The following is a 12,681-nucleotide window of genomic DNA, read 5'->3' on the forward strand; positions in this document are numbered from 1 at the left end:
TGACAAAGGATAGGCATGAACACCCAGGTGGAAGAGGTTCGTAAGACCAGGTGTGTGGGGGGAGGAGGGGAGGTTCCATGCCCCTCCCAGTGCACCACTCTCCCAGAACCTCCTCGTGTTCAGCAACCCAGAAATTCTCCAAACCCTGCACTTTGGGGGTTTTTATGGGGGCTGCATCACAAAGGCACGATCCATCATTACTTTCCAGCCACTCTCCCTCCGGCTTCTGAAGGATGGGAGGTGGGGCTGAAAGTTCCAAACTTCTCAGGGCAAGATGTTTCTGGTGATCAGCCCCCATCCTGAAGCTCTCCAGGAGCTGGGAACCAGGGACAGAGAGCAGTATATATATTTGCTATTATTTCACACTAACATTTCCATCAGGAGTTAAATAACGGTAGTATTTGCCATGATAAAGACTCTAAGTCTCAGAGAAAGCGACTTGCGTCAGGTTTCATGGCTGGAAGTAGTAACGTTGGAATCCAAGTCTGTTTCACTCCTATCACGTATTTCATGACATCACATGACATCAAAGACCACTGGGTGGCAGGGAGCTGTGGCCACATGTGTGGGATATAGGGGTCCGGGGTCCTAGATTTTAGCTCCGGCTCTACCGGAAACACTGTGTATGACCTTGCAATTGCATCACACATCTTGGCACTCACTTTTCTCATCTGTAAAATGAGGACGGCTAACTAGTTGATAGCTAAAAGTCTCTTCCAGCTCTAAGAAAAAAAATCAATACATCCACGATGCTAATGGAGCCTCATACAAATGGAATCAATCGAAACCCGGTTACAACAGCAGCCTGAGAGGAGGCTCCGGTGATGCTCAATGAAGCAGCACAAGGGAGAAGCCAGCCATCCGCAGACAGTGTTAGAGCAGCTTGGAAATGCTGGGCTGAGTTCCCATCTGCAGCCCTGTGTGTGACTGAAGAAGTGTCTTCTTTCTCGAAAGAAAAAGTCTGCTTTTATGACCGGCCATCCCACTGACCCTTTACCCAGCTACAATGCAGATGCTTCTCTCCTATAACCCAGCAGACCTCAAACTGTCCTGAAGGTCACTTTTCCCCACACTCCACAGCTTTTCTCAGCCCACAGAGTCCTCAGCTGCTCTGCAGAATCTGACCAACACTGGCCAATCTCAACATCCTTTCTGAAGCTCTTTCTTCTTGTGGCCCAGGCCCCATTCTCCCCCCCCCCCCACCCCTGACTGCTCTCCCTCCTTCTCTGACAGCTCAGGTCCCTTGTGCCCTGTAAGTGGTCCCCCCCCCCCCCCAAGCAGCCTTCAGCCCCTTCCTCCCTCTTCCTCCTTCCTTCCCTCTCTCCCTCTCCCCCTTCCTTCTCTTCCTCTCTCTTGCTCTCTCTCCCTCTCTCTCTCAGTCCCAATGACTCCCCTGGTGCTGACTATTATTCAAATCCTAGCCTTTTTGAGAGTATTCCCCCCACGCAGCGAAGCCCGCTGGAACTTTGCTCCTGAGCTCTGCTCCACATTTCTGACTGCTTTCTTCAAGCCTTCCCGGAATTTCAATCACAACCTGTCCCAAACGGAACTTGCCGTGTTTCTGCCCAGATCAGCTTCTTTCCCTGCCACGCCCTCCCATCCCCCCATCTTCCACATCCCCCCATTCCGCAGATGACAGCTCCAGACTTCCTCTCATCCAGGCTTGACGCCTCCGTACAACTTTTGGCATCTCTTTCCTCAATTCTCATGCCTACAAGTTGCCCCGCAGCAAAGCTGTGGGAATTCGTCTTCCATCATGCTGGAGACAAGTGGTGCCCCTTCTTGGGTCCTTCCCATCACGTCATGCCCCCCCACCCCACTCTTGCTTCTATTTCTTTCCCCCAAATGTAGCCCATGTCCATTATGCCATCCCTCTCTAAAGAGCAGCTCTAAGTGGGTCGCTCATGCTCAATCTTTGCATAAGTCCTATCGCCCAGTGAATCCCACATAAATGCCTCGCCCCGGTATTAGGGCCTCAGAAGCCCAGGCCGACACCCTAGCTGTGCTCCTGTGTCTTGCTTTATCTTCCGCATTGCACTCCTACTGCTCCCTGGAAAGGTTTAAGAGTTGATCAGCTCTGTGCCTTTATCTTATTCTCTCTGACTCCCTACAATCTCTTAAAAACATAATCTTACTGTGTTGGTCCTTGGTTTAAAACTCCCCAGTACCTTTCCATTGCACTTACTCTCAAATCCAGACTCCTAAATGGCCACAAAGCCCGCTATGATATGTCCTGTGTGATAGGCTCCATCCTCCCCAGCCCCATTGTACGTAATCCAGCCACACTGGCCTTTTCCTCTGTTCCCTGAACGGGGCAAGCTCTATTTTTCCCCTAGCGGCTCACAAGACAGCCTCCTTCTCATCCTTGGGGCTCAGCGTCAATGCGTCTCTTTGGGTCCTGCTTTCCTGGTTGCTACCTTCTTTCCTGCGGAGACCAGATGGGAGCGCAGAATCCTTCTCAAAACAGTGCTGACTGCAGGTAACACTGACCAACTGGCCAGCTTGGTCAGAATCAACGATTCTGCTCGGAAGAGCTGACCCGGTCTGTCATCCCCGAACCACTGTCAGAAGGGAAAAACTGAGGCCCGGAGAGGCAAAGAGACTCACCCCAAACATGAGCACGAGTTAGCAGTTGAGTCAATATCAGAACCCAGTTGTTCCTAGTCTTATGCCATTGTTTTTCCTATGCACCGAACCCTTTCCTGTTTTTAATTCTTCGAGGTGAGTGGTCCCAAACCAAGGAAGACTGCTTTCTGGGCCCAAAGGGGGTGGGAGGCAGGCCAGGAAGGCCAGCAGATAGGAGTTTGAGCAGGGGCTCTGCCACAGGCTGCCTGTTACTGGCAGGGCTATAGCTGTGCATCAGAAGCAGGGGAGAGCTGTTGCCATGGTGATGGACCAACCAAAGCAGAGCTCAGGGAGCAAGCTACTAGGCAAGCTGGTTCTTAACTCAGCACATTACCAAACGCTTAAAAATTTAAAACTGGCTTCTATCCTTCAGCAGGGTTGGGAAGAAAACCATAATTGCCTCTCCCCAGGAATCTATCTGGGTCTGAGTCCAGAGAAGCTGCTGATATTCCCAGCATAGCATTTTTTGAACCAGGAATAATTATTGTCTAGCTTCTCATTTTGGGAGTGCCCAGAGAGGCAAACTTATCTGCTCAAGTCATGCGGCAAGCTCAGCTGGGGTAGAGGCAGTGGTGGCAGGGGTCGAGGGGGGGGCTATGAAGAAGGGGTCCTCAGAGACAACTTTTGGGAGTCACAGGCATCCTACACAAACACTTTCACGGTTCCTTGAACCCCACTCACCTCCAAGACCCTGCCGCTGATGTATCGGTCACAAGTCTCGCATTTAATTCCAAACTGGGAGTGGTAATCAGATTCGCAGTACGGAACACCGTCCCTGCAAGAGGAAATCCACACAGGGAGAGGAAGTTAGGGGGGAGAATCCAAGGCAGACCCAGGAGGAGGTCAGACCCACCCTGCAGCCGATGGGGACTGGGCCAAGATTAGACACACTCGGGGAGCTTGTTAAAAATGCAGCCTCCCCAGCCACCACCCAGATCTCTGGGATCAGAGAACCCCTGGAAGGGGGGCCTGGGAATCTGCATCCTGGCAGACTTCTCGAGTGTACCGGGGAACCATGGTCCGGGCTGCTGGTCACAGGTGCCACTTTTGTGTTCTCCTTCCACCCCTCTTCCCCACAAGCCCTCCAGACCCCCTTTCTCCTCTTTATCCCGAAGGGCTGTTTTAAAAACTTATTGTGAAAATGCACTAAGTTTTATTTTATTCAGAATAGGTAATAGTTGCATTTGGCACATCATAAAGGCATAAAGGGGAAAGGTTCAAAGGTTTCACCCTCCTCTCAGCCCCTTCCAGGAGGTAATCAATGTGGTCAATTTTTGTGTACAGCCTTAAAGACTCCTCTTCCAATAAAAAAGTTTTACCTGTAGCGTAAGAGTCATCTGACTGTGCTCCAGGGTGAGGAGATAATAGGAGCCTACCCTAAGCACTTCCCATGCGTTTCGTTTTTGCCCGGTGCTTATAACTTATCAGGCAGTAATCGGATTTTTGTTAATGATTCTTATACTACCTCCTACTACTAAAAGCCACTGGTTTATTTCTGGGTGTGTGCCGGGCCCTGCAAAGGTGTTCCACATAGATTATTTCATTTAATCCGTCCAGCCGCTCTATGAAGTCGGAGCTTTCAGTCTCCCTACTGTGTTGATGAGGCAACTCAGTAACTCCACTCAGATGATCTAAAGCTGGGCCCAAAGCCGGGCGGTCTGGTTTCTTGCCCAGGTGGTCATGAGGACTGAAGGACACGGGTCTGGTGTGTGTGGCTCGGCTGAGGGTCGGCCTATAGGGGGCACACGGCAAATTGCAGCTAGAGGGACCCCCACGATAGTGGAGAGGGGTCTTCAAGAGGACGCTGCGTCTATGGACCCGATCTGATGACACGGCCCTGTAGTGCTAATGAATCCACCAGGAGAGAGGGCCATTTCCCCCACTTCTGGGAGTAACGGAACTGGCTCACGCAGAGAAACCTGAAGGACAGGCCTGTCACTATTTCCTCTCCAAGTTGTCGCCACGTTGGGATTGCTGTGACCCCACCCAGGGCAGCAGAGAGTCCGTGTTCACCTGAAGGAGAAGGAGTAGTGAGGACTCAGGCCCAGAAAAGGCCAGAGGTCAGGCTGCAGTTCGTGGGCCCACGAGACAAGCCTCCTCTCACCCTGGCCGACCTTTCCACACTCCGTGGGTGTGGTAGGTGACCCCATAGGGAGATAAAGTCATGTGTCAGCAGGTGGGTACAGTGAGCTGGCAAAATTTGGGTATTAATGCCAACCCCACATCCTTTGGACCCATGGGTTGGGAGGGCTCAGGGAATTTGAAATATGCACGATTCTCAAAAGAGGCAGATGGTAAAATTAATGTTTACTAGACACTTATTATGTACAAAGCACGGATATCTGAGCTTTCACGTGGCCCCATGAGGTAGGCCTTCTTATCTCTGTTTTTATAAGCGAGGAAACTGGGACTTGGAGAAGTTAAGTCTCTTGCCAAGGTCATGCAGGCTGGGCTTCTAACCAGGGCATCAATGCAGAGCCAAGGCCTCTAAGCACCCGGCACTCTGCCAGCAGACAAATGACGAGCAGACTGCACAGGCCCAAGGTGTGTCGGGCAGTCAGGGCCGGGCCTCCTTGAGAGGTGCTCTGGGCAAAGCCGACGCCTCTAAAGAATTCTGACTTGGGTTCACAGACTCAAGGACTCCTGGCTGGCGACTCACTAAGGGCACTTCTTACTTGGCAGGCACAGAGGCAGATGCCAAACTCCTACTAGCATGGCATTCGAAGCTCTCGGGGATGTGACCTCGGCTCACCTTGGCAGCCTTGGACCCTGCATCACCTGTGCACACGTCTGAGCTCCGGCAAACAAGATGGACGTGAAAGGCACCACCCTGCCCTTGCCCATGCCGGGCATTCTGCCTCCAAGCTTTCCTTCTTTGCATTTTCGAATCTTACCCTTGTTTGCAAGGTCTGGCTCAAATAGCGCTATCTTCCACGAAGCTCTCACAGACTCCAGATTTCACTCCCTGCTAGTTCGAAGCGATCGCTTTTTTCTCTGAGTAGTTACAGCCTTTCACTTGGGCCTCTGGCAGAAAGTGCTGTCTGGTAGCATCTATGCTCCCTTTTGCCCACAATGTTGCCTGGGTTTTCCTTTGGGGGCCACCCCTTCCCAGACGCAACTACTGTGGGTCATGGAGGGCTGCTCTCTGGCTGTAAGGTTCATATCCTCCTGGCCAGCGAATCCTCAGGAATGGGTGTGTGACCCAAGGGTGGCTAAATCAGAGGCAATCGTGGATGTTCGCTGGATTCCTTGGGAAGGAGACCTCTTTCTGTCTGCCAGCCTGGTCAAGCTGGTGGGATGAAAGCCTAGAGTTGCTGGTGATCACCTTTGCTGCCCTTTGGGGAGGGCCTGGTTGAGAATAAATCCAACCCAGGGGGACGTGGAGCTGGGAGAGCGGTGGGGGAAAGAGAGAGGGGGAGGGGGGCACTGCTAAAGCGCCAATGACATCTTTAAGTCCCTGGATTCAGTCATGCCGGAAGTCGGTATGCCTCTAGCCTTCCCTTTTCTGAGTCAACAAACTCTCGTTTTTGTTGAGTTCAAATTAAAACTCTCGTTTTAAATGAGTTCGAATCAGGTTTTCTGTCCCTTATGATCTTAAAGAACAAAACTCTTGAGCGCCCTATCACATAACCACTGATGCCATAATTCTTTATGTATCTAGTTTCTCTCCCTTATTAGACTATCACTCTCCTGACAGCAAAAGCCGTATGCGCCACAACTTTACATGCTCACTATGTCCTTCCTAGCAGTGGGCCACAGCGGCACCTCAGAAGTGTCTGGGTCATAGAGAACCCAAGCTGTCAGGGCCTGTGGCCGTGATTTCTTGTAGGTACTTGAGTATGTAAACGCGGTCCCTAGGGTCCAGCAGCCAGGGGACTGGTGCCGCACTCCGCTGGCACTGGGGGTCGGGCCCTTTTTCCTGATAGCTTTGTGCCTCCACCGTGTCTCATATCAATTAAATTCACCCAACAACTGTATCATTGGCCAGGGCTCGGGCGCTGGGCTAAAAAGGCAGCAGTGGATAAAAACAAAGTCCCTGCCTTGGTGAGGACAGACGCTAAACATAATCATGGAGCAAGTTACTTCCTTCCCCAAGCCTCAGTTTTCACAGCTTTTAAAATGGGGATGGATGCCCCCTGGGGGTAGTTGTGGGATTTAATGTGATAATCCGTACACTGCCATTAGTGTGTCCTTTGTACTTAGGAAGAACTCAGTAAGTGGTAGCTAGTATGAGTTATCATTATTAAAGAGTTGACATGGATAGATACGTAACTGCAAACGGCGTTAGCCTATGTGGAAGGACACAAACAGGGCACGGGACGGTATGAAACCACCTCTGGAGAGTGGATGTGGGACTCAAGACGGGGGGTGGGGTGGGGGTGGGGGTGCAAGCATGGCAGGGAGGGAGGAGAGCATCGCAGGTGGAGGAAACATCACGGAAGGGCCCAAGGGTTGGGGACACGCTGTTTGTGGCTGTGGCTGGGGGGCTGGATGGAAGTGGAGGGAGGCGATACTGGAGACTCAGGCAAGGGAGCATGGGGCAGGCTGGTGGAATGCGGGTGGGGGGGATCCCAGAGGCTCAGCGGGGGGGGGGCGGGGGGGGCGGGGGGGATCCCAGAGGCTGGGCGGGAGCGGCGGCGGGGGGCACCCACTTGCTGATGTACTCCCCGGTGAGGATGACACTGCAGGTCTGGCATTTGAAGCAGCTGACGTGCCACTGCTTGTCCAGCGCCAGGAGCGACTGGCCGTGCTTGATCTCCTCCTTGCACCCGGCACAGTCTGCAAAGATAAGAGGACACCCCTGAGCAAAACATCCTGAGCCCCTGGCAGCTGCCCTCATCTCCGCCAGGTGAAGGAGAACCTCCCCCGTCCTCCAAAAACCGCTTTTCTCTCAGCACCTTCCACCCTGGCACCTGTCCAAGGCTCTCCCCGGTAAAAGCAAAGGCCACTGGAGCCCTGGCCTCTGGACAAGAGGTCTTGGTGGGAGGGACAAAGAAAGACACCCTGGGATTCCTTCAGAAAGTTCTCTGTCATCCTGACCGCTGTTCATCCGAAACCAGACGGAGCCTGCCCTGCTTCTGGCCTGCCCTCAAGCAGGTGACGACGCAGGCTGCTCTCCGTGACCTGGGGGACCTGCGGCATCAGCGTCACCTGGGAGCCTGCACGCGCCCACCATTTCAGATGCACCCAGACCTCCTACATCTTCTCTAGATCACCAAGCACAGTAATGTCTGAAAAGCACTGCACCAGGGATAAGCTTAGTATCTAATTTTTCCCACCCTTAGGCTTTATGCTCAACAGCAAGGACCCCTGTCTGTCTTTTGTGGCTAAATCTATTCTTTTGACTAGCGCTGTGCTTGGCACATAGCAGGCACTCAAATCATATTTGCTGAGCACAGATAAAGTAGCGGACCTCACACGGTACCCAAGAAAAGAACAGAATTTACAATGCCTGCCCTGCTCCAACATCCTTATTTATATGCCAAGAATTTTCCTCCCCAAGGATTAAAGAATCTGATAAGACTGCCCCAAACCAGAGCGGTGCCCTCACTCTCCAACCTTATCACCCGGGATGGGGTAGCAGAGCCACAGAATGTGGGGGGCCAGGCATCTGTCGGTTGCTCAACCGATGTCTGGGGAGGGGCAGGAAATGGCGCCAGCGTCCAAGGTACTTGGGAGATGCTGGGAATTCAGGCCTACCCGACCGGATGTCCCATTCTGGAGGAGGAAAGGGTCATGGGACAAAGTTTACCAGAGGACAAGCCTCCTTACTGGCGCCACAAGACAGATGCATACTTGTGGGGAGAAAAGAAACCGCACATGAAGTTGGGAGAGGCTGGCTGGAGGACCTCACGTGCAGCTGGAAGTCAGTGCTGGGAGAGAAGATGAGGTGTCTGCCTAGGAAGGGGGTGTGGCCAGCTGACTGTGGGAGGGGCTGGGCCCTGATGAAGTGCCTGTAGGAGGCACCCCCCCCCCCCCAAGTACTGAGCTCTCGCTACCGATACCACGAGCCTTTCTAACATCCTTGGCACAGGCTAGGGGCAGGAGGGTCTCCAATTGCAAAATGCTTCTGGGGGCCAGGAGAATAGTCCTGAGATTTCTTTTCCCTCCTTTACTCCTAGAATAAGTCTACCCACTTCCATCCCAGTAACTAGAGGCTTTAGAATGTAATCATTTAGAAAGGCCTCCTTCCTGTTTAGAGAAGTGACTCGCCCGTGCTCAGCAGAGAAGAGCCTGGGGGCTCAGGGGTCAAATACAGAACCCCAAATACGGAGCTTGTGTCTCTGTGGGCCTCCATGATAGGGTAAAACAATTCTCAGGGGCTCAGAGTTCACAGAGCATTTGGTCACAGTCCCACGAATGCAGGAATCTACAGCATCCTTGACAGGTGGATGCTGGCCTCTGCTTAACTGCCTCCAGGGGTCGGAAGGAAGCTCACCCCCTTTTTTGCAGAAGCCCACTTTGCCTTTTGACTGACAAATTATCATGACTGCCTTTTGATTTTGATTTTAAAAGATACGTATCACATAAGGGTTTGTTTTGTTTTGTTTTGTTACTTCACTTTTTATTTCCTACCTGATTTTTTTTTTAATTGAAGTGTCATTGACATACAATGTTATATTAGCCTTAGGTGTACCACACAGTGATTCAACAACTCTATACCTAATGCTAGGGGGCCACAAGTGTAGCTACCATCTGTCACCATACGATGCTATTACAATGCCCTTCACTATATTCCCTGTACTGTGCCTTTTATCCCCAGGACTTATTCCTTCCATAACTGGAAGCCAGTGCCTCCTACTCCCCTACACCCATATTTGCCCATCCCCCCTTCTCCATCCCTCTGTCAACCATCAGTTTGTTCTCTGTATTTATGGGTATGTTTCTGCTTTTTTGTTGGTTTATTCATTTGTTTTGTTTTTTAAGATTCTACATATAAGTGAAATCATGCATTTGTCTTTCTCTGACTTATTTCACTTAGCATAATTCCCTCTGGGTCCATCCAAGTCGTGGCAAATGGCAATATTTCATTCTTTTTTTTGTGACTGAGTAAATATTCCATGGTGTATATAGGCCACATCTTCTTTATGCACTCATCAGTTGATGGACATCTGGGCTGTTTCCATATCTTGGCCATTGTAAATAATGCTGCAATAAACATTGGGATTCATGTATCTTTTAAAATTAGTGATTGTGTTTTCTTTGGGAAAATACCCAGCAGGGGAATTACTGGATGATAGGGAAGTTCAATTTTTAGTTAAAACATTTTTTTAATGTTTATTTATTTTGTGAGAGCGAGAGAGCAAGCAGAGCAGGGGCAGAGGGAGAGAGACAGAAAATCCCATGCAGACTCCACGCTGTCAGCACAGAGCCCAATGCGGTGCTCAAACTCATGAACTGTGAGATCCTGACCTGAGCTGAGATCGAGTCGGACGCTTAACCGACTGGGCCACCCAGGTGCCCCAATGTTTAATTTTTTGAGGAACCTCTGTTCTGTTTTCCACAGGGATTGCATCAATCCACATTCTCACCCACAATGCACAAAGGTCCCTTTTTCCTCCACATCTTTGTTGACACTTGTCATTTCTCGTCATGACCGCCTTCTTTTTATGGAGAGCTGAGATCTGACTCCTGTGATGCCCCTTATTTTATGCAGTAAGGATAACCTACCTCTCTTGTCACCTGACACTTCCTTCAAATATTTATGTATGTGTGTATATATATATGTGTATATATATATATGGCATATATATATTTAAGTTTATTTATTTTGAGAGAGAAAGAGTGCAAGCAGGGGAGGGCAGAGAGAGAGAGAGAGAGAGAATCCCTAGCAGGCTCTGCACAATGCAGGGTTCAAACTCACAAACTGTGAGATCATGACCTGAGCTGAAATCAAGAGCTGGATGCTTAACCAATTGAGCCACCCAGGTGCCTCACCTTTACATATTTAAAGAGAGTTACAGTTTCTCTCTTCCCCTTCACTCCTCACTTCACTTTTCCTTGCAGGCTGTGGTCATCCACTGATCAGATCCGCTTGCGGACTCCATGGAGCGAGGTCTCTTATGGCCAGCTACACAGTCCCCCACCTCTCCAATACGTGTTGTCTGAATAGTTGCATCCTGTCGTGGCCACATTCTAGCAACGAGTCCTATGTCTCCTTAGTTGCACTGATACATCTGAGATGGAATTAGCACCCTGAGTTAAAGTTCAGGAGGTGGTACCGTGCAGTGGGCAGAGGCGGGGCCCGGAGGATAGAGCGAATGGTGACAGGCTGGCCGAGGGCAGGATCCCAGCTCCCTCCCTCACCAGCTGTGTGACCGCTAAGCTCCTGCTTCTTGATCTGAATGTCTTCCTCACAACACCGGTGTCAAGAGGTACCATAATCAGGCCTTGGAAGGACACGACACATGTGCTCCATAAACGGTCATTGTCATTCTTGCTTCACGTTCTCGTGTTTCCAGCCCATAGTCTGTGCACTATCCAGTCTCAATCTGAGGCCAGAAGAATCTTCCTCTTGCAAGGAAGGCCTGTTGATCCCTGAGACGCCTTCTCCATGTGGCCTTTCTTTTCATGTTACCAGGGTGGTCCTCCACTGTACCGGCCTCAGACTGATCAGGACCTTTTTCTCCCTCCTCTTCCTCCTTTCATCCTTGACCACGGGGGGAGCCTCGGGCATCCACCCAGGAGCCCCCGAGTCTGGTATGATAAGCAGGGTCAGGAAAACCACACCCTGCCCGAGCCGCCGGCTGTCTGCCCCTCATCTGTTCCCCTCTGTTCCAAAATTACAACCGTCAGCTGGCAGAGAGTATGACGCCACCACCTGTCCCCCCAGTCCCTTAGTTTATGGAGGCCTCCAAAAGCTCCAGACAGCTATTTTTAATTTTTCTTGACTGTGTCATACATTCCATTCAGATCAGCAAAAATGAGTGGGTTTTGTGAGTCCCTTCCCTGTTGTGGACAACGAATGCAGCGGGACAGGCCCCTTCCCAGTTAGCGAGTCATGTCTCTGGTATAGGGTGTGAGGGAAGAGGCTGCAGGGCCAGATGCCTGGGCACATTTCGGTTTCATTGCTTACTATTTGTGAGACTTTGGGCACCCCATTTCTGCTATTTATGCTCTGTGGGTCTCAGTTTTCTCATCTATAAAAAATCCTTCTTCTCTCTCTCATAGAGCTTTCATGATTAAATGAGATATTATATGTAGAAAACTTAGTGCATTGCCTGACAATAATAACAGTTAGTCAGTGTTAGCAGTGGTGTGATGGTGTTGGTGGTGCTATTGCTGGTGGTGGTGGTGGTGATGGTGGTGGTGGAATTGGTGGTGATGGTGGTGGTGTTGGTGGTGGTGGTGGTGGTGGCGGCTACAGTGGGGTGTTGGGGCGGTGGGGTGGTGGTGGTGGTGGTGGTAGTGGTGGTGGTGGTTTTGGTGTTGTTGTTGTTGGAGATGGTGGGGTGGTGGTGGTGGTGGTACTAGTGGTGGTATTGGTAGTGATGGTGGTGGTGGTGGTATTGGTGTTGGTGTTGTTGTTGGTGGTGGTAGTGATGATGGTGGTGGAATTGGTGGTGGTAATGGTGGTGGAATTGGTGTTGGTGGTGATGGTGGTGGTGGTATTGGCGTTGTTGGCGATGGTGGAGTGGTAGTGATGGTGGTGGTGGTGGAATTGGTGTTGGTGTTGTTGATGGTGGTGGTAGTGATGATGGTGGTAGAATTGGTGGTGGTAGTGGTGGTGGTGGTGGTGGTACTAGTGGTGGAATTGGTGATGTTGTTGGTGGTGGTTGTGGTATTGGTGTTGTTGTTGATGGTGGTGGTGGTGGCTACAGTGGGGTGGTGGGTTGGTGGGGTGGTGGTGGTGGCAATGGTGTTGACAGTGATGGTGCTGACAGCTGTGATGGTGGTGGTGATGGTACTGCTGCCAATTCCTCTTAGTGAAGATGATGAGGAAAAACTTATTCTCATAAAAAGTAACACACTTCTTTTCTCTCGATAGGTCCCGAGTATTCTTGATCTCTTTTGAGTAGATATTACTCTTGCTTGCCCAGAATGTCCTTATTCACC

The 12,681-nt window shown here is 50.9% G+C and overlaps 1 protein-coding gene across 4 annotated transcripts in view; it reads right to left on the reverse strand.

Moving 5' to 3' along the window:
• Positions 1-12,681, reverse strand: part of ABLIM3 (actin binding LIM protein family member 3) — a 109,708-nt gene that overhangs the window by 39,904 nt on the left and 57,123 nt on the right. For all 4 annotated transcript variants that reach the window (XM_039239451.1, XM_039239452.1, XM_039239450.1 and 1 more), the window contains exons 6-7: positions 7,278-7,404; positions 3,307-3,400 (exon numbers count right to left, since the gene is read on the reverse strand). In XM_039239451.1, the coding sequence (XP_039095382.1) occupies positions 3,307-3,400; positions 7,278-7,404 (221 nt within the window). The remainder of the gene's footprint in view (positions 1-3,306; positions 3,401-7,277; positions 7,405-12,681) is intronic.

This window comes from Hyaena hyaena, unplaced genomic scaffold (genome assembly GCF_003009895.1).
Source record: "Hyaena hyaena isolate Hyena2069 unplaced genomic scaffold, ASM300989v1 scaffold_157, whole genome shotgun sequence".
Taxonomy (NCBI): domain Eukaryota; kingdom Metazoa; phylum Chordata; class Mammalia; order Carnivora; family Hyaenidae; genus Hyaena; species Hyaena hyaena.